The sequence below is a fragment of the Ischnura elegans genome, chromosome 6, assembly GCF_921293095.1.
Source record: "Ischnura elegans chromosome 6, ioIscEleg1.1, whole genome shotgun sequence".
In the NCBI taxonomy this organism is placed as follows: Eukaryota; Metazoa; Arthropoda; class Insecta; order Odonata; family Coenagrionidae; genus Ischnura; species Ischnura elegans.
The window spans coordinates 57,702,445-57,724,376 of NC_060251.1; the positions used below are offsets into that span (position 1 = coordinate 57,702,445).

Below are 21,932 nucleotides of genomic sequence, written 5' to 3' on the forward strand. Positions count from 1 at the left end.
ACTCACCATTTTGAACCATTTATCTTTAAAATTCCACAATTTATTAATCTAGCACCTACCGCTTATCCTGGTGGTTATATCATACCCCCACACACCCCGGTGTTAGTTGCACTTAAACCCCCCCAGCCTTAATTCCTAGCTGCGCCCCTGATGCACAGTGCACTTGCACTGTCTCAACAAGATCTTGAGGCTGCTTTGAGGCTGCTTTGGGACCTCTCCTCCTATGAATCTACACTGGCTAAAATGCTGCGAATTCACATAGACTTCGTACCCACTGACCCAGTAGCTATTTAGTTGAGTTATGCTCAGAAATTCATCCGGTGTGGTTAAATTTGTGGTGTTTTGAGTAAAGTACTCTGTAAAATAAGCATCGTGTTACAGCATTATTATTCAAACTATCACCTGTAAAATGACTGATCTTGATTACATACCATTTAATTAGATGAACATTTCTCTGAATTGATGTATTACACTATCAAGTGTATACCATGGCAGAGATGCTTGGGAGGCCTCTATATTCTTCTTCAACAACCTATACTCTTCCACCTACCTTCCTTCCCTCCTTTTGGTGGGTTCCAGTGTAAATGACTGTTTGAATTGAATGTATGTACAGTGTCATAAAAAATGGGTGCTCAAATGGTAAAAATTTCCTTCATGCTTTCATTTTTAGTTTGCTGCCTTCTGATTTGTTTGAAATGACATTTTTTGTTTCTGATTCATTTTCAGAGGTGTGCTCCTATCATTGCAAGGGCAGAAACATCATGGGTTCAGGCTTGGGTATTAGCAATAGCCTGCTTTATTGGAGTTGCATCCATAATATCTACATGTGTTTTATGCTGTCCAAGATTAAGGTAAGTTCATTGTGCTGGTTTATTTATGTATTTATATTGTGCAAGATCATTTCTCAATGGGAGTTTAGTGTGAAAGTACATACCTACGTATGTTTTACATATGCACAAACAAAATACTGTTTGTATGGCAGTTATTAATGTTTTAATATAATTGTGTTCTGTTTTAAAGTTTTGTTGGTACGTGTCTGATATCAATATCTTACAAGGAGAACCAGGCGAAACCTGGAACTGAGGAGTGGCAGAGGAGGCATGTGCCCCAGGCGGCAGATTACAGGGGATAGCAAAATTTGAAAGTTTATTAAAAAAGTTATTTAATTTTCTAATTTAATTATTTCGCAATAATGTTAATAAAACTTCTTAATAGCAACCATATGGTGTGAAATTTCAACTACCTCTTGCATTAAGTACAACTTTCTCAGAAAAAAAGCTTAGGGATGTATTATATTTTAGTGGTGGGGGAAGAGGGGGGAGGGAGAGAGGGTGGTTCAAAGGAGGGGGGTGGCAAATTAATCTTTGCTCCCCCTGACTAAACTCCTAGTTCTGGCCTTGAGGGTATTATTACAAAGCTAAATGGTTGCTTATTTTTTTAACTGATTCCTTTTCATTTACCAGGTCACATGAGTAATTCCTCTGGAGGTAAAGGGAACCATCCTTTGAAAAGATATTTATATTTTTGATGTTTTCATTCCAAATCTGCTGGACAGGGATGGCCACAGTATCATACTCCCTCCTCTCCCTTGGCTGAAGGCCTGTTATGAATCCTGAGATCCCTTTCACTGCCACCCAATTTTAATTGAGATGATCAAAGACTGCCAATGCTGTTTTCAGGAAGTGTACAAGATTTCAGGTTTTCAATCGTAGCATTTCATATTATTTAATCTTATCATTGATTACTATGTCTTTCCATTAAGATATTTTTGGAACTTAAAAATTGAGAGGCATGATGGGGTGGAATATAATTTTTACAATGAAAAAAGTGATAATTTAGTTGTTTTTACAGTAGGAAGTTGGGCCGATTAATCTCCCCATGGCAATTTTTGCACGTCCAACAAAGACTGATAAACAGGCTTACTGTAGGGGTGTTATTGACAATGATCAGAATTATATATATATGTATTCCAACCTGTTGTCATTATGAGAGACTGATTCCAAGTTATTGGCAGCATTATAAGAATTTGTTGCTTTTGAAATTTTTCATTCTTACGATGAGATGATCCCTTGTAATTAATCCTAAGATTGAAAACTTTTAAAGCAATAAATTCTAGTTCCATTGAAATTCTCTCATTACTTGATCAATGTCAAGCACACCTTTCTAACAAGTTAAGGTTAACTCCTTGATTTGACCTATGATATAGCGTTATTTTTCACTGGCATGTGCGAAGCTGGAAATGAGTATATATTTATTCATTTTGGCATGTGCAATAGTGTAGTTTCCTTCATCAAAGAAAACAAAAGCCATTGATTGCGATTCATTTCCCACCAATAATGTATTCATAGTATACAAATTATTTGGTTTTATAAATCCCAGTTTAGATGAATGTTAATGGCTAAGTTTAACCTCATTTGAAAAAGGTCAGATTGGCGGCCATGCAATGCCACTCCATGTGACGTCACAGGGGCCCAGATGCTATATGAGTAGTCAGGAGTTTTATATTGTCTGAGATTACCAATGCATGCATGTGACACAGAGCTCAGGGAAACATCTCTTAATAATCACCTATTAAAATTGCCTACGGTCAGAAAGTTTCCTTCGTTGATAGAGTATTAATAATCCTTATTTAAGTCAAGCGCTACTTGCTAGCAGCCTGCATCGTAGTGGCACTCATAGCCTCGCATCAAGGTGACCTCACACATCAGCAGCTGGAACCAGAATGACGTCACACGGGCTTTTCCCAGCATTCATACTTAGCTGTCTCATTTTTGCTCTCTTGAAAATTTTCACTTTCCATTTCATCGCAAAAAATAGATATCGTCATTCATAAATCTAAAAGCATAAAATATGTACTCCAGGAGTAATAATCTTTTGATTTAGGAAATAATAAAAATATAGGAAACCACACTATTGAAAGCAGAATGTCATCAAATAACTCAGCTAATTAGCTTGAGCTCAAAGTTTTTATTTTATTTTATACTCTTTTTTATGTTGAAAGAAATAACCTATGCAGAATTTTGTTCCTTAGAGCAAATCCAGGGTGAGTGCAAGTGTGCATTACTTAATTTTATTTTTTTTTTTGCCTATTACATGTATGTATTAGTGTAAGTGGATCACTGGCATAAGCGAGGGTTGTGTTCCATGGGAAGTAAATTTACGTGAGTATAATGAGTCAGAAATAGATATAAGAGAGGATGGCGACTTAACCGAAGTTTTAGGCGAGAGTGATAATGCCCACAATGGTCCTGATTCCACTGTAAATATTAACAACAGTGGTTTTGAGGGCAGCTTTTGCTAAGCTTCTTAACCTTGAGTGGTTGTGTGATTGAGATCTATGTACGGAAATTTATTCCCTAAGCAAATCTGCTAGGTGAGTGAGTGAGCTTTCTCGTTTGTGTGTATTTTTGTGTATTTAATTTGAATTTATGTATGTATTTCACCCCGTTATCATCCTTTATAACTTCCCAAACCCCATTATGCTCCATGCACTTTGCACATTTTTGCCCGTGCGGGAAAAAACCACACGAGTTTAGGTCATGGCCAGTTGCTTTTCATACTGTGCGATTTTAACCGTACGAAAGGATTATTATCAACAGTACTGGAGACATCTCCCGCACAACTGAAACTGTCTAGTGTGACAGTGTGCATTTGTTTATGTGGATCACTAAACAGAAAGACGATACGGTAGCCATGAGGCTCCAGTGGCACTGGACGGCAACAATGTGGCTAAAAATTGTGACAGTGTTTCAACCGTACAATGTGAAAGGTCTCGTAGGTTTCTTCAGTGGACTAATAGAGGAAGGCCCATGTGGTTTTTTTCCTGCACGGTTGAAAACATGTAATGTGCAAGGAGCATTATTCTTCCCCTTCCTGTTTCCCCCTTTCTTCGCCCAGTAAAGAGTACGCCCTTCAGGAATTTGTTTCTTTCAACTGTCAAACAGCCGTAGAATGTTCATTTATTTTAACTCTTTTTTTTAAGGTTTAAAAAGAAGCACCATAGGTTCGGGAAGGGTGGAATGACCCCTCCACCACCTGCACCACCACCATCCATTTTGGTGTCCACCGTTGGCTTGGAGCCTGATGCAGAGTGGCTGCCTGGAATGGGCCCACCACCACCAGTTGTCACAGATCGACATGAGCAGTTTAGTCCCTATGGTTACCACGTGAGGAGATGATGATGTTGGAAGTGTTTGCATCCACTATGGGAAAATTGACTGATTATTTCCTGGAGGAAGAGACTCCTGATAAGTTTTTCCCATTAATTTTATGGGAATTTGTGAATAGTGGCTCTAACAAATATCCTGTGCTTCAGTGAGTTGCCAAATTACTGAGTTTACACCCTGCAGAATTTGAAGAGACATTAGGAAGATGCAGTTGGTGTGAATTATCAGTAAATGCAGAGTGTAATGCTGCAGGATAATTTGGACAATGGAAAACATTTATGCAGAGAGATTTCATTAAATTTTCATAAAACAAGTGATGTTGCTATTTTTTCTAAGAATGGCCTTGTCAGATGTATAACCAAAATGTATCCTTTTCTACAAGGGTTCACAAAAATTTTAAATATGGAAGTGTGTCCCAATGATAATCTCTATAACCACTGTTCAAAAATAGAATAGATGTGAGTGCTTGTACAAAGTTTACAAAACTATTTATTTATATTTTTATCTGGAATAGATTGATTACCTCTCTGCTTTGAGAAAAATTGTGATTTTGTCTCATAACTGTACATTGTTAATGTGTGAAAATGTATAAACAAAATTAATATCAACCATGTTTGATTTGATATTGCACTACCTTTTTTCATGTTAATGATTAATTTTCATTAATTCAGGTATTTGTCCCGGAAATCATGTTAGACCCTCACTATGTCGTGACTGGGTTCCAATATTCTCCTTTTGAATGGTGTGGCCTTCCTACATACCTAGTCACTTGAAATAGTATTCTTAAAAGGTTGGTACCAAGTGCGGCAGATGCAATGGGATATAGCCTCCTCCATATGGTTATGTGCTACACTAATCACATTTGGAAAAATTTGTGTTTTATCTGCCTTAATATGCCACCTATAATCATACGTGGTAACTACTTTGTCTAAGAACTGTTCACATCAGTAGACAATGTATTAAACTTGATTACCTTTGTTTTTTCGTTAGTTATTGAGTAATTAAATAACTTACAGATAACTGCAAAAACCAAGCTAGCTGGGAAATATATCCAGCTTCAGGGGGAAGTTTGAAAATAACATCCAGTCTCTAATGCGTTAATATACATAAAAACTCCACATGAACTTCTAGATCTTTCATGTACTCCATTATTACTAAAGGACACCCTTAAAACCCTAGTGATATGTAAATTGCATGCTCTTACAAATCAGAAATTGCACGCACACATTATATCTCAGCCACACACAGACGTCACTTTACATATTTTTTGTAAATTCTGAATCCTTTGGACTCTTCCCAACTCCACCCTTGACCCAGTGGCACAGCCATAGTACATGTGGTGCCTGGGGTGGCCCTTCAAGTATGGCACCCCGTGCATTTGTGTTATAGTCGGTGTCTCGTTATTTTTTTTAAATACTTGGTCTCGTTAATTTTCTGATTAATGGTTGAAAATTGCGAGTTTTATGGCCTTCTGAGGGATATTTTATTAATATTTACACTTTTCTATAAGTAATATTAATCCAATTAAGTGAAATGGATTAAACTTAAAAAAATTTCTGAATTCTGGGGGGATTTTATCCCCCAAAACCCCCCCTCGCTGCACCACTGCCCTCGCTCAAATGCAATTTATGAGGGGATCGAGGGTCAAAAATCGAAAAATTTAATATTTTACAGTCATTCTTTGTCGATTTTGTTGAGTTATTGGCCTTAAGGAAAGAAATTTCATGCATTTTGATGTATCTGCCACCATTAAACTACTTAATGCCAAATTTGAGTATGCATCCACAAATAAAATATTCCAATGCCCACGAAGTGTGGCACATAGAAGAGTGGCAGGCTGCCCATGTCCTCTCCCTACTCACCTCTCCCCCTCCCATGCCCTGAACGCACCAAAATTCATCTTGCGTGTGCTCCTAGGAGGGCACTCATCTTTGATACTATAAGTCAGCAGATGGTAGAAGGTAAAAAAGAATGAATGGTGAGGCGACTTGTCCCTTTTTTGGTGTCTCCACGGCATTAAAGAAAACCACGTTACCCACTTTTAGAGAATTGATTAAATATTTTTGTATTGTTGAATACAAACTTTTGGGCTATGTCGCCGCATCAATTCTTGGGTGGCCCCAACATTTCCCGACCGATGCTGGTTGCTTTCTCAAGGGATTCCCCTGGGAAATGAATCCTTAATGAAAGTAATATTTTTTTCAAGTAAATAATTTTAAAAACTAATAAAGAACTGTAACAGTTTCCTTAAAATGTTGATTTCATTCATCTTTTCCATGCTTAAATCTTACCTGCAACTTGAACAACCATGGCTTGCCCCCCCCCCTAGTTTTGATCCTAATGTTAGCCACTCCTTGCGAGGAGTGGATAACAGAGGACATGTCATGACTGCAGTCACACACAGGAGAGGTGGGTGAATAGAGGGGAGGCACACACTGGCCTACCCCACAAAGTGCAAGTTGCTCTCGGAGCAAGATTTGTGACTCCCGAAGTGTGACTTTTTGCAAGTACATTCTTCACATTCCTGCAAGTTGGAAAACCATTGAGCTATATTTTCTTCTTTGGCTAAAAACACTCCATTTTGTTGCAAAAACCATAAAAAATACGCGTCGGGTAATATGTATACACTAATTAAGATGTTTATATTCAAACTATACATGAACATATTTATGCAAACTTTTCTCCTAGGAAAAGTGGTTACAAGTACTTTTTGAGCAGATTGACCAATTTTAGAAGCTATGAATGGGGTTAACACCAAATTTAATTATTCGTCTCAATAATCCTACATATTTCAATAACGGATAAGCTTTTGTTGCTCAATGGATTTACACGTGGATGCAGACGTACGGACTACTACCCGCTCATTTTCGAAAATTAACATTTTAAAGAAGAAGTGCAATTTAATCAAAGGAAAATTCTGCGAGGCTTCGATTAAACGTACGGTGCAGCTGCTGTTCTTTCTTGTCTGGCTGGTTTGGGCTGGTTGTTCTATGATACCGTAGCTCTATATCCCCTGCCTCTATTCTTCGAACGTTTAAACATCCCCCCCCAAGGTCAATCCCGTTAGGGCAAACGAACCAACCACGAGCCGTCTTCCCACTATCAACTGCCTGTGTGTTCAAGGTCACTAATAAACAGATGGCAATGTTGAAAGATTCTACAAACTTTCGAAATATTTCTGTAGTAAATTCAATGAATATTTTTAGTCTCACATTTGAATCAACGAGGCAAAATTAAATAGGTGTATTCCATTTCATCGGCTAATAAACTTAATAGACAGTTCTTTCCCTGTATCATCGGATGCTGTGCTAACTTCTGTGCAATCAAGGAAAGGCAACAGTGTTGACAGAATTTTTAGACCGAAGTTATGCAGTCCTTTCTCGCCGGTTCTTCTTAGGAGAAACGCGCATTGATACAATTCGATTAGATTTCTATCGGCTGCTGATGGCTGTGATGATTAGATCTGTTCATTTATTTCGTAGCATTAAACCAATTCACTTGCACAGAATGGCATCAACTGGATTTTTAGTGAACGACCCCAAGTACGCATTTCTCAAGGAACTTGGAATTGGAGAAGTCAACTGTGGAGTGTACAATGGAAAATGGAAAGCTTCTGGAGAGGTAATGTTTTTACTATTTTATTTGTGTTACCTTCTCATAGTTTTGGAAAGCTGTCTGATTATAATTAATTGCGGCTGATTGGAATGAATTATGGGATTAACTCTTGGTTTTCCGAGAGTGTAAAGGGGAACGAATGCATCTTTTACACTCATTTCTTCATTAATGTGGTAATTAACCTTTGAGTGATTGTTCGTTTCGGTAAGACAAAGAAACTTCACCGCATTTGTGTTGTGTAGTAAGACCGTTTTCTTTAATTTCAAAGGATCTTATTCGAAAGCGCTACGGTACTGAATTGCATTGCCTTCATTGTAATATTCCTTGTCTACAGAAAGCCACTTATGATTTTTCGCTTAATGCGTAAGAAGGCGTAATCCTAGATTCTCATTTTTATGTCAACTTTTTACGATATGGGAAAGGTTTCATTGAAGCAGTTTCATTCACTCTCATTTAATGTTTATTACTCTCCTCTTTTTCAGCTGGTGACATCTGTGTGTCCTGCAAACGGTAAAGCTATCGCCAAAGTACAAGTTGGCACTTTAAAAGACTATAATGAGTGTGTCGAAGAATGTCAGAAGGCTTGGGATCAGTGGGCTGACATTCCTGCACCCAAAAGAGGAGAAATTGTGAGGCAGATTGGCGATGCTCTCCGTAACAAACTGGTGCCATTGGGGAAGTTGGTGTCTCTTGAAATGGGTGAGTGTCTCAATCATAATTTGCTATGGTATTTTCAACTTATTATTGACGAAACATCCTGGGGACATCAGTGGCGGATACAGATGGAGGGCGCAGAAGGCACGTGCCCCTCCCCCCCTCTTGCGGGAACGCCTGTATGGCCAAATATTGCAAAACCACAATTGTAACTTTTTTAAATCATAAGATGGCATTGTCTTTTACATTTGTATAATCACTTTAAATAAAATTTTCTTATAATCTGCCTGTGACTTGATCATTTTTTATTACACTAAAAGTAAAGACAACTCAAGATATATTTTGCACCCGCTCTTGAGTTTTTTCTGTATCCGCTACTGGGGAGCGTTAGCTTCTTGGAATTGCAATCCTGCTGGTAAATTATGTAAATGTCTCAAGCGTCAATTTTCCATTTACGGCCATAATATTTCTATGGTCAATCGTCTATGTATTTGACGGCCGCATCAACATAACAATAGCTCTGACGTCTTTGCATAGTTGTCCTGGTGGTGAGACAGGGTATGCAGTTTCCAAGTTTGGGCACGACCGGAGTTTAAGCCCCTTGTCGCATTGGCGGCGGTTTCTGGAACTATTTACTGCGAAAAAACATTATCGAAACCATTGATAAAACGATTTCCCGTTCCTTTTAGTGCAACCCGTCCTACCCAACCCGCCCGGGCGATCTTACGTGGATAGATATTTTATATTAAATATATATATTATTATATTTATATATTTTATTTTTCCTAAATAGTTTTAAAAACTTCTCCATCCACTTACTAAGTGGCGGAGATTTATTTTTACTCTTAAATTTTATTTTACTTCATTGTGTTACAAACATTTTCATCCGATTATGAATGGAAATAATTATCTGGTCAACAATCCTAAGATTGGTTTGACACCTAGCTCTCCACTCAATTCTCCTATAAGCTAAATTTTTTCACACCCACCTATTTTGTCTCTTTCACATTCTTCTTTAACTGTTCCTTGTCCTCCTTTTCCATTCTTGCCATCCACTTGTCCCTCAACAATTGTCTTCATCAGGCCATCATGTCTCAAGATATGGCCTGTAGGGTTGTTCCGTCTTGTTGTCAAGGTTTTCATGAGGCTTCTCTTCTCTCCTACTCTTCTTATGACGTGATTGGAAATAGGTGAGGTTTTACTTCTTGGAAAACTGTAGCTCCACTTAGAATGATAAATTTTCAAGAACTTCTTCATGCATGGATATGAGGTTCCAAACGATGGATTATTATAAATATATATGTCCCAAGTAAGAACTGTTCTATAGCTGTATATATACTGTTTTAGCACCAATAATAGTTGATGAAAGAATTTTAAAAGCTCTGTTGATGCCAAATACTGATCAGTATTGGAATTAAAATCATGAAAAATTACTGCTTTTTTCTGTCCTGATGTTTATTCATCCATGGTTAATGGGTCTACTGAGCTTTGTAAAGGCCAAGGGCATGAATGGGACGGCAAGATTATTCAGCATGTTTTACCAGTGGCATTGCGAGGATGGGGGGGGGGGGGTGTCAAGGGGGTTCCGGACCCCCCCCAAATATAAAAGCACACTTACTTCCCCACCCCCCCAAGTAAAAAACACATTTGGATCACAAAAGAAAACCAAATATTGAAAAATCATGGATTTACAAAAGTTTTCTTTGAAAAATGAAGTTTTTTTTTTTTTTTCGATTATGAAAAGTGTTTAAAAAAAGTTTAAATCCCTCTTCTTCAAAAATTTTCGCCCCCACCCATTTATGGACCCCCCCACTCCTCGAACAAAATTTCTGGCTATGCCACTGTGGTTCGCTCTGTTCAACGTTTCCATCTGAACTTTTTGGAACCATGATAAATAAAAATTGCTTTGCATGTTCCACACTGGCAATTTATTAACATCAAACATGGTTTCGGTGCGTATGCCATCAGGTGGTATGACAGTGTCACCAGCAACCGGGAAAATTGGGAATCATGCATGAATTTTATCAATTATTTTGCCCAAACCGGGAATTGAAAAATCTTATATTTCATTTCACATAAAATTTTGACAGTTCAACACCCATTTTCTAGCCTTAATTGAGTTTGTTGTAAAATTAGGTGCAGTAGCTTTGTAGAATTTTTACAGCTGCATCAAAATGTGAAATATCAGACAAGAAGACAGAATCGAAATTTCTAGCACTCTTGACTCGAGTCAGATTCAAAAACATGAAGAATAGAATGCCAGGTGACATCAACATCTACTTATGAGGTCGAAGCATCTTCTTGGCTTGCATTAAATAAATTTAAATTTTAAATACAATGTGTGCTAACCTATTCCTTGTCCTTGTGAATACATAAATATAATGTTATTTAAAAGTATTGAAGTAATCTTGGGAACTTTAAAATTCTTTTCTATCACAGGAATCACTTAATATTAACATGGAATTTAGTAAAATTTCCTTGTACAAGTGGTAGTTATACATGATTTTTTTTGCCTTGATTGGCTGGACATCCTGAGTATCAAAACTTTCAATGGTTAATTGTCAGTGTGGAACTTACAAAGCGAATTATATTTCCTGATATGGTTGTGTCCAAGGCTGCAGCAATCGGGGGTCTGAGGTTTCCCCCTGCGGTTAAATGTTTGGCAATTTGGTGTTTAGTGTACCCTCTCTCCGTAAGACCACCCTTGCTGCAATATTTTTTTCTTGCTACAGCTTTGGTTGCCTTATTGGCCTCTGGTGACAAATCCTGCAGGAATGTGTGGTTCATAGCAAACTTCAACTTGGAGAATGCCTACAGTTTCGCTTTTTCCCTAGAAAATCTAGCAACCCTTGACACAGCTCTCTTGGACAGAAATTTGATGAAAAATACTTGTCGATATAAATAAAAGTAATAATCAATTATGGTTTTGCACCTTAATTTGTTTACTTGGCAGGTAAAAAGTGCCTATAGAACTTTATAGGTTCCTGAAAGTTTTTCAGTAACACAAATAACTGGGGTTTCTTTGAAAAAAATGTTATGATAGTATAATCATTTGAAAATTCTTACCAAGGATATATGTAGATTTGTTGTTATCTGTTTTTCTGTTGTATGAAATCTCATATTATAATATGTGGAAGCTTGGGAAAGATAAGCTGTGTTTCTTTGCCATCGTATTTCCATCAGTTTTAATTTCAATTGATTGGTTTGGATTATCAATAGATTTAATTTTTTTAAGTGAGAAGGGCCAATCAGTAAATCAGAATTAATTAAATTTTTAGGGAAAGAGTCCTCAATGTGGAAAGGCCTTAGAACTGCATTTTATTCTACTTATGCAATAAGTCAGTGTCAGCATTAGAAAAATAAAATACCTAATCTTGATATCAAATGCATTTGTATGTATTTAAACATCTTATTAATATGGCCTTAATGTAACATAAAATATAAATCATAGTTAACAATTTACCTTCATTCAAGCATTAAAGAAATCAGTTGATTACATGTGTGTCATATCTTTGTACTCTCTTAGTCATTGGGAAAGTTGCTTTAATAGGGATTTTTTTTCTTTTTTCTGTATTTTAGGTAAAATATTGCCTGAAGGCATTGGTGAGGTACAGGAGTATGTTGATATCTGTGACTACGCTGTTGGACTGTCTAGAATGCTGAGTGGGCAAATTCTTCCATCTGAGCGACCTGGGCATGTTTTGCTGGAGAACTGGAATCCTCTTGGAGCAATTGGTGTTATCTCTGCATTTAACTTCCCAATTGCTGTCTATGGCTGGAATAGTGCTATAGCTATGGTAACTTCTTTTGGATACGTTTCTCTGTAATTGAAAATAATTTTCTTGGTGACATAAAAGTGCTAATGGACTGGAAATTTATCAATTAACTTTTAATTGTTGATTCTATACTTCCTGCTAGAGCATGCATTCTGATCTGTTTAGATTTTAAATGTCCATGGGCAGTTCTCAACCAAAAAAAGTAGTAATTTTTGTCTGAGGTTTCTTCCTAATTTCCTCTTTCTATCCTTTGCTCTTTCCTATCTCAACAGTTTGTCATTAGAATTACACCCATGCCTCCTATAGTGCAAGGGATTCATTCCTTGGGGTCTTTGCACTATACGACTTTGTGTTATACCAGAGCGTTTCAACGTTGGGAGGATAGGGATGCATTCCTGGTAGCATAGGTGTTGGGTATCGAATTTCCTCTAAACCATATATATTCTCATAAAAAGCCTTAGAAAACCTTATTGATATAAATGTTTATAGTTTAAAATATCTTTAAAGATACTATAGGCACGCATTCAAAGACGTGTACCCACGTTTAAAAAAATTCGTATGTGCTTTTGAAATTCCCTCCTGTCGTGCGGGTGGGCTAACATCTGCTATCTTAGGGGTTCGTAATGCACTGCCGGCAGTTGAGGATTTTTCAAACCAGTCTAAAAACAATTATTGTGTCACCCAGGCCCTTATGTCTCTCATCGAAATGTCAGGCAAATGCTACTTTGAGTGCCATTTCATAGCTAGCAGAGTTTATGAATGATGAATCATTTTAATTTGAAGTCCTCTGAGGCATTAGCAGCTACGTAAAACAGTCTTTAAATGCCTTGAAACCTGACCGAGGTTTTCCTTCCCTGAAAATGAATGAACAAGATTGCATTCTTTTCCAAAACAATATCATCTTGTCAACACTAAAAACTAGTTGAGGGAGAAAGGAGCCACTTTCAATCACAGCTTGGAGTTCATCAGAAAATGTTGCGGTGACTGCGTTATCAACAGTTACAGATTCACCTGATATCACCACACTGAAAATACCTGCTTGCTGTTTAAAATTCTGGAACCAACCAGAGCTTTCACCAGATGTCTCGGAGCGATTACCACCCTCGTCTTTTTGTACACATTCACAAGGAACTTTCCGCTTGTGTTGACCGCTTGGTTGAAGATGCTGCGGCTGATGTCACTGATGTTTTAACTTCGTCTTTATTCAGAATAAGGCATCGTGAGTTTAAACTTCCACACAATATCACTTTGATGCTCTCCATTTTCTAAGCAATTGACCTCTTTCAATTTCTCTTCTAGGTTTATGGTTTTTCTTGATAACTTCTTGATTTTTCTACCCGCATTCCTATTTTTTGCCATTGTTCTCTTAGTTTTTACTCTGTATGGCTCTATCGAAATCACCTTCTACTGGTGCACTGTATTCCTGAGATGCAGAGCGCCTACGGCTGCTGGGTGGGAATGAAGCCATTGTGTCTGAGACACTATAGCGGACCCTTTTATGTGTTGATACCCAACTCGGCCACCGCTCCATTTCTCCGCAATGAATACCGATGACCTTGAAGGCTTTAGCGTCGACCCTCTACCTGGAAGTCAATCGCCCAATAACCTATGACGGTATAAATTACGTCTCAAACCGTACTGCTTAAAAAAAACTCATTTCGACTAGCTCCACGCTTAATTGATGATCTAAATTAACTATTGTCATTCTGTTAAGGAGGCGAAATAAATTACTTCGAATGGCCGGCTAACTGGACCCAATGACGAGTACTGCTTTTGGCCATACTGCAATGGATTTCTATTAATATATAAACAAAAAAGAAGATTTGAGACAAGCAATACTATTAATATGCGTAAAATGATTGCAATTTTGTGTGTACTTAGCGCAAGTTCACGTTCTATCATGAGAGTTTTTTGATTAGGCTACACTGCGTTGCGATGTTTCCCCGAGGAACGAATTTGCTCTATATCGAAATTGCACTAATCAAAATTGCACTATGCGAGGCATCTACATCTACATAATACCCCGCAAGCCGCCTAAAAGGCGTGTGGCAGGGGGTGTTAGGACACCAGCCGTTTACAGCTATTTAAAAAAAATAAAAAAGAAGTGCTCTAACGAGGTTGGGACAAGCGTTTATTAAAGTCCTTTATTGTTCGGGGGAAAAACGAATTCTTATATCTATCCGTTCGGCTAAAAATCTCTCTTAATTTATCGCTTCTGTCGGACCTGGAAATATAGTGTGGCTCTAAGATTATGTTCTCTGTGTCGCTCTTAAATATATCCATTCTTAATTGTTCAAGCAATCTAAGCCTAGCGCGCAGCCTCCGAGTCTCCAACGGCTCCCAGCCTAATTCGCTTAACATCTGGGTAACACTGTCTGTACGCCCGTAGCGGTTTTTGACGAAACGCGCAGCCTTCCTTTGTATCTTATTCAGCTCGCGGATTAAGTCTTTCTGCACTGGATCCCATACACTCGCTGCATATTCAAGGTGCGGTCGGACGAGAGCGAAATAGCACCTTTCTTTTACTTTCTCATCCGAAAATCTTCCCACAATACGCTTGACGAATCCTAATTTCTTCAGGGCTATACCGCAAATATTCTTTATATGAGTTCCCCACGTGAGGTTCGAGGTTATCGTAACTCCCAGGTACTTCACTTCTTCTGTTGCCTTTATGTTAATGCCATCCACTGCATAAACATTGTTAGTGTTGGACGAATTCCGCAAAAAATGTACCGCCATGCATTTGCTCAGATTAAGTTCGAGTCCCCACTCTTGACTCCACAAATGAACGTTGTTTAAGTCCGATGATAGATTTCCATAGTCAGAGTGATCACTAATTTCGCGATAGATGACAGCGTCGTCAGCAAATAAACGTATTTTACTGCTAAAGGCATGGGTGTGGATGCCCAATTCTATAGCTGGAGCTACAAGCACAATTAAGTGGGTAAAAAATTATTACACCTCCTTTGGAGATATTTATTTTCTATGGAGTTGTTAGCTTTCTTGCTAATGGGTTTTTCACATTTCTAATGCGAGTTATGGTGTACTAAAATTCATATTTACTAATCTATCTCTTGTAATTCCTACCTAAATTTTCAGATTTAACTAGCGTATGTGCAGTAAAAAATGTTGGCCGCCTCTTACAAAACTTTGTTAATTTGCTTGCATTTGTTTTTCTGTCAAGGTGTGTGGAGATGCTGTCCTTTGGAAAGGTGCTCCGAGTACACCTCTCGTGTCGGTGGCCACGATTCGTGTGGTTTCGAAGGTGCTGGAAGAGAATGGCCTTCCTGGTGCAATCTGCTCTCTCTGTTCTGGTGGAGCTGATGTGGGAGAGGCAATGGCCAAGGATTCTCGTGTGAAGCTCTTGTCGTTTACGGGCAGCACAGAGGTCGGGAAGAAGGTAGGCTTTGAATGAATTGTTTTGCTCATATTAACTCAATATGTGTGTTTTTGAAATCTTTCTTGTTTTGTCCCAGTTGCTTATGCCCTCATTAGAGTCGACTATATTTTATCTAGTTTGCGTATAATCCATTCCATTTTCTCCTCCTCTAATGTAGTTTGACAGATACACTGTATAATGATGTCTGATTTATCTTACTAGAACTTTTGTAATTGAAGGTATTATTATTATTTCCTCCATAAAGGTATCCCCTTATTTCTATATTATATATCTATATCTTATCGTATTATCTATATTTCTATATTATATTATAAAGGTATTCCCCCTTATTTCCTCCATAAAGGTATAATTGTGCTTGTATAAAGAAGTTGGGGGCTCAGAGAAAGGAACTGGCATAGTGTGTATGAATTTGACACACATGTGGCTTAATTTGAGGTGAGCTGTATCCCTCATGTATCCAAACTAACCATTGCATTGTATCACTGTGTGAGTGAGTGATGAAGAAATCAAGTATTTTTGATCAACAGTAAAAAATTGTCACTCCTGAAATTTAATCTTTTTATAGGAAGTGTATCTAAAATTTTGCAGACTTGATTTTTTTGTCTCCCTAAAATATGACCGCCATATGAGCCATTCAAATGCTCTGCTCATAGTATGGCTGCGGAAGCCATGCAAATAAGAGAACATTATTTCTAGTATGCAACTAAATTCATGATTTTATGAGATAGCAAAAAAACATGCATTTTCTTATTCCATTAGATTTCCTCAACCCTCTGTAGGGTGAAGGGAGGTGGGGAAAGTTATATTGCTTGTGCTGCAGGTGGATCAACTTTGACTTACATAGTATCTAAGCTGGTTTGTGGTTAAATGGAACAAGGGTGGAAGTGGAATAACTTTAATCCAATATCAACAACAAAATTTTTTTTTCTTAAACCTGTGCTAGTTTCATCTCTCATGAGTGGCAACCAGGGTATACATACTGGCAGAAATTAAATTAATCTCCTATTTGATGAATTCTGTTTTTCTTGATTTCAGGTGGCCATGACAGTTCAAGAAAGGTTTGGTAAGCACCTCCTTGAGTTGGGTGGAAACAATGCCATCATAGTGGCAGAAGATGCTGATTTGAACATGGTGGTCAGATCTGCGGTCTTTGCTTGCGTTGGTACTGCTGGACAACGATGCACAACTACTAGGAGATTAATTCTTCATGAAAAGGTAAGAAAGACCTAAAAAAAGCAAAAGGGACATTGGTACTGATAAAGATTGTAGGTATGTTAGTTAATGTCATTTTTATCATAATTGATTCAGTGCTAGTTGACCGTAACGTCATCATAGAGGCATCAATACTTCGTCTCTCTTTTCTTATTATCATATACATATTTGAAAAGTTTTAGGCCATCAATTGGCCACTAATTTTTATCTTTCTGATCTATTCTAAATATTGTAAAATTTAAGATGTTAGTTAGTTATTTTTTTGCAGTAAGTACTATACATTAAAAAAATTGAAGCTTTCCCAAAATTGCAAATTTGGCACCTTTGAGATTGGCCGACGCAGCGCAGTGTGGTGTATAGGAACTCACTTTTTGGGCAGAGTCCAACTGAATTATCAATGAAACTTTTGTGGAGTCAGGAACTGTTCAGCATTTTGCCCATTTTTCCTTCTCACGGGCAGCAAAATGTTTTTTTGCTGCAGACACGTCACACACATCACTGGATCAGTTTTTCACTATCGTGAGTTGATGCAAAATTGTAATTCAGCACTGCTTTCTGCAGGATAACTATGCCCTTCGTTGCCTTGCTTAGGTTTTTCAACTTACTAACGAGGTTTTGGAACTAGGGCCTGTACGAGACATTTTTCTAGTGTAAGCGTACAACATTCTGGCTGCCCCCTCGTAAATAACCTTCGAGGTTGTAGGAGTAGTACTGCACATCGGGCTGAGTGCCAAGGCACCACCTTTTGCTCGGCTCCCTACACAGCTGCGTACTTTGATTACCACTTAAACTTACCACTTACCGGTCCTGCTTGGAATGCATTTTGTTTGTATATGGAGGACTGAATGTACTCAATTACATGAAGGGCCATCCTAATCAAATTGTTTTGTTCCATGTTACAGGTTTATGATGAAGTTCTCTCTCGTCTGAAGCAAGCATATGGTCAGGTGACCAAGCGTATTGGTGATCCCCTCGAGGAAGGCACTCTTTATGGCCCCCTCCACAGTGAAGTTAGCCTTAAGAAGTACCAGCAAACAATTAAGGAAGCAGTGGAATTGGGAGGCAAGATAGAATACGGAGGAAAAGTGAGTATGATGCTATGTTATGTGGCAGTCATGAGACCATCAAAAGAAGGATAAAATTGCATGTACATAGTTACATTAGCTCCAGTGATCCAATGTACTTGGAAGTTATTGGTCTTCGTAAGAGAATTGAAAGGGGAAAAAATTAATTGGGCAGAAAAGAAATTATAACTATTGCCTTTAGGGGAACACTTTTTCTTTAGGCCTGGTTACACGATGCATTAACTTGTACAAGTTAATGTCTGTTTGTGTGAATGACTTTTGTGGACCAGAAGGGAACATATACGAATGCATGAACCAAATTAAAACAGATTCTATTTTCTATTCATGCATTTGAGCCACAAGTTGAGTGGTTACACGGTGCATTTTCGTGTTCATTCATGCGTTTAGACATATGTTTTATTTATAAATGTCTATGACATAGACATATGCATTAGACAACTCATGCATGTTAATGTATCATTTAGCCAGGCCTTTAGATAGGAAAGTTTGAAAGGTAGTAGCAGTTTTTTCTATATTTTTATGAAAAAACAGTGCCTACTTCTGTTTTTACAACAAATTTACTCTGAAGAATATTATTATTATTAAAATAAATTTGTAAGTTGACTATTCGGTCGGGTGGTAGCATAGATGGGTTTTAAGTTAACCCAAATTAATACATGACTTTGAAATGAGGAAAAAAATGTTTTATTTACTGATGCTATCTATTTTTTTTATTTATTCTCATGCCACTGAATACTTCACTTATTGGCCATTTTACATTGGGGTATTCTACAAATTTAACAATAATATGTGGGGAAACAACCATGAGGAAAGAATCATTAGTGAGTGGCCTGAGACCCTCTCATCCTCCAGGATATGCTTTGGTCCTTGGCATAAAATTTCTAATAATTGATTTGAATTATGAGTAATATGAAAAGAATAATATGAGCAATATATACAATGGAACTGCCTTGTAAGTAACTACATTGTAGCAAAAGTTTGCTGTTCCTCATCTTTTTCAGTGGTCCCCACAGAAGTTTCATGTTACAGCTTAGAGAAGTGTAATGTTGATGGAACGATTTACATAGTACTGGTGGATCAAATTTCTTATTGCTTGAACACCCTCTGTATTATTCTATCGTGCAAAAAAACAAATTTGAGGTTAATTTGGTGGTGAGAGAGTGAGAAGTGATGTACACATTTATTAAATGGTTCTCCTTCATGCTTGCAGGTCGTACCTGGCGAAGGATATTTTGTGGAGCCTACAATCATTACTGGCTTAAGCCATGATGCCAGTGTAGTTCATCGGGAGACTTTTGCCCCAATTGTGTATGTCCTTAAATGTAAAAACGTTGAAGAAGCCATCTTGTGGAATAATGAGGTGGACCAAGGTTTATCTTCGAGCATCTTCACCACTGACTTAGGGAAGCTGTTCCAGGTTTGTGCCAATTTTTTTTCTAAGTCATGAGTATCATTTTGGTTCGTTAAGGAAACACCACTGAGGAAGCTGACCTCTAGATTTTAAAATTATCTCGTAATAGTATAATAATTTATGTACCCCATTGTGAAATCCTGTTCATCTATAGGTATAATATTCATGTTATGAGATATACTCTACTTATGCTGGTCACTCCGTCTTGGAATGGGTTTTTTAAATATTTTGCTTTGTGAGTTTTTGTGTTAATTTTGACATTGCTGCTTTTTTGTGTTTTCAATCAGCTCTAATGTGCAAGGTTTTTCATGATATAGTTGGTGGGGGTATCTGATATTAATAGTAAATATCAAACATTTACTGTTTGTGTGCGCTAGAACTTTTCTGATTAGGCACGAGGTCTGCTTGTGTACCAATTGTATTAGCCCCTTATGCATTCTATTTTCCTACTATCTTACGTTAGAAAAATATAGTTTTCAAAGATTTTTTATTGTATATCTCATTACAACAATTGCTCAGCACATTCAAAACAGGACACAAATTTCTAGCGTCTCATGACGTTGGTTAAAACTTTTTTTGTTGAGACTGATCTAGCCTAAAAGTTACTGCTCATAAAGGAGGACAGAAGCTGACTGAAGGTCACAGAAAAAGTCAGGACCTAGCCATTAGTTTCTTAATATATTTGTAATGGAAAAAGTGGAAAATTACAAAGAGGAATGGCCTCACTAATTTCTGAGGTCCTCTTGGAATGTGTCAAATGGAAGTTAGATCTTAAGTTTCAGTGGTGTGTGTGTGTGTCAAATGGAGTTTTGTATCAGCAGCAAACTTGTTGCTGTTTTACTTTGCTTGAACGATGTAGTTTAATTATGTTACACATTGTATTTTCTTTTACAGTGGATTGGCCCGAAAGGATCTGATTGTGGCATAGTGAATGTAAACATTCCAACCAGTGGAGCCGAGATAGGAGGAGCGTTTGGAGGAGAGAAGGCTACTGGAGGAGGTCGAGAATCTGGTTCGGATTCTTGGAAGCAATACATGAGGCGGTCAACTATTACAATCAACCACAGCAAAGAATTGCCTCTGGCTCAAGGAATTAAATTTGAGTAAAACTGCTGAAATCAATGACTGAATTTCGATCATTAGTTCATGAAACTTAAAATATTTTGTAAATCACAATAATTACATCACATTCCGTGTGCCATAGAGAAATTGATATTTTTTACAGTATTTTGATATGAATATTTGTAATTGCTTATATTGACGTGGTATTTTTGATGTAAGAATTTGTGAAGCATTCATATGCATTTATCTACAATTGTAAAGTTTCTTTATCCGATGAAATGGTGCTCTGTTGTTGTTCTCCTGGCTCTCCCCAAATGCTGCTTTGAAATGACTGGCTGGGGTGATATCATGTTGTTCTTGCTGATTTATGTCATGTTTTTGGAACCCAGTACTAGGAAAATTTAACTGAATGTTACAGCTTTGTTTGTTTATTGAACTTATAGTTTTTACTCGTTTTGAATGTACATATATGACATTTTATCATGATCAAGAGAAAATAAACTATAAATTTGTTGGAATCATATTAAAACTAAAAATACTCGTATTTTTTTTCATGAATATTGGCTAAACATCCTTTTCTTACCTATTAATATACCTTATTTCTTGTATTAGCTCAGTTTCTGTCAGTGTTTAACTTCAAATAATTTCTAAATGCATCTGATAACTGCAGGCTTAACTCTGTGAAAACTTTCCGTTATGGAAATTCAATCCATTATGGAAATAAAATCTCATTAGGTTCATTAATACATGTATATTTAAAAAAGTATGATCTTGTTTTCATTATATAGTTACATATTCAGGTGCATCTTTCATGCATGCATCTAATTTGCATGACTGATGCACCTGAAGGTGTAACTATACTATGAAATCTTGGTGGTGCTTTTTTAAATACAGATTTGTATGTGTATTAGTGAACATTACAAAATTTATTTTCCATTTAATTTAATTTCACGCATTTTAACCTATCTGCCTTCGTTAAGCCACAAAATGCCAAAATTGAGTGTGCATCCGCAAAGAAAATATTCCTGTGCCCCCACAGCGCAGCGGATGGACGAGCTGTGTTTCCGTAGGATTCAATGCAGCAGCCATCATCTTTATTTTCATCCACTGGTCTTTCAAAAATGCTTCGTCATTAGGGGGAACTTTATGCTCCGTCTTGAACTTACAGACATAAATATCGCATAATTTCATAGGTTCCTCAAAAAGTTATCAGTTTTGTTTGTCAATGTAACCCTTTCTTTGGCTTTGCATTTTTCTGTAAATTGCAGTGCTTCATATGGTACTGCAAAATCCATTCAGTCACAGCTCTTCCGGCATTATCGGAAGAGAAGTGCATCTCCTAAGTTCGCTCACCTTTCTAGCCACTCAAGTAGCCTATTCATAGACTGTATGCTCCTTGCCTGGGCTCTCAGATCTCAATATATTGCAAACATTAATAAAATGTTTCATCACTTCTCTAAAAGTTGGTAATGCTGATTTGTTAAACCTCGACAAGACACCAGAAAAGGGACAAGTCTCCTCACCACATATTCTTTTTCACCTTCTACCTTC

At 37.4% G+C, this 21,932-nt stretch overlaps 2 protein-coding genes across 2 annotated transcripts in view; both read left to right on the top strand.

The window, feature by feature from the left end:
- The window catches only part of LOC124160751 (cadherin-23-like), a 92,359-nt gene extending 87,588 nt beyond the window's left edge, over positions 1-4,771 (top strand). Inside the window, exons 23-24 of the mRNA XM_046536763.1 lie at positions 727-851; positions 3,983-4,771. Coding sequence (XP_046392719.1) covers positions 727-851; positions 3,983-4,178 — 321 coding nt within the window. The 3' untranslated portion in view covers positions 4,179-4,771. The remainder of the gene's footprint in view (positions 1-726; positions 852-3,982) is intronic.
- Positions 4,772-7,511: 2,740 nt separating this feature from the next.
- LOC124160753 (alpha-aminoadipic semialdehyde dehydrogenase) lies at positions 7,512-20,917 on the top strand. Its single transcript, XM_046536765.1, has 8 exons — positions 7,512-7,787; positions 8,264-8,480; positions 12,015-12,232; positions 15,396-15,611; positions 16,647-16,826; positions 17,726-17,908; positions 19,119-19,325; positions 20,214-20,917. Exons 1-8 carry the CDS (start codon positions 7,611-7,613, stop codon positions 20,424-20,426), a joined length of 1,611 nt encoding a protein of 536 aa, XP_046392721.1. The 5' UTR covers positions 7,512-7,610; the 3' UTR covers positions 20,427-20,917.
- The last annotated feature ends 1,015 nt before the right edge of the window (positions 20,918-21,932 follow it).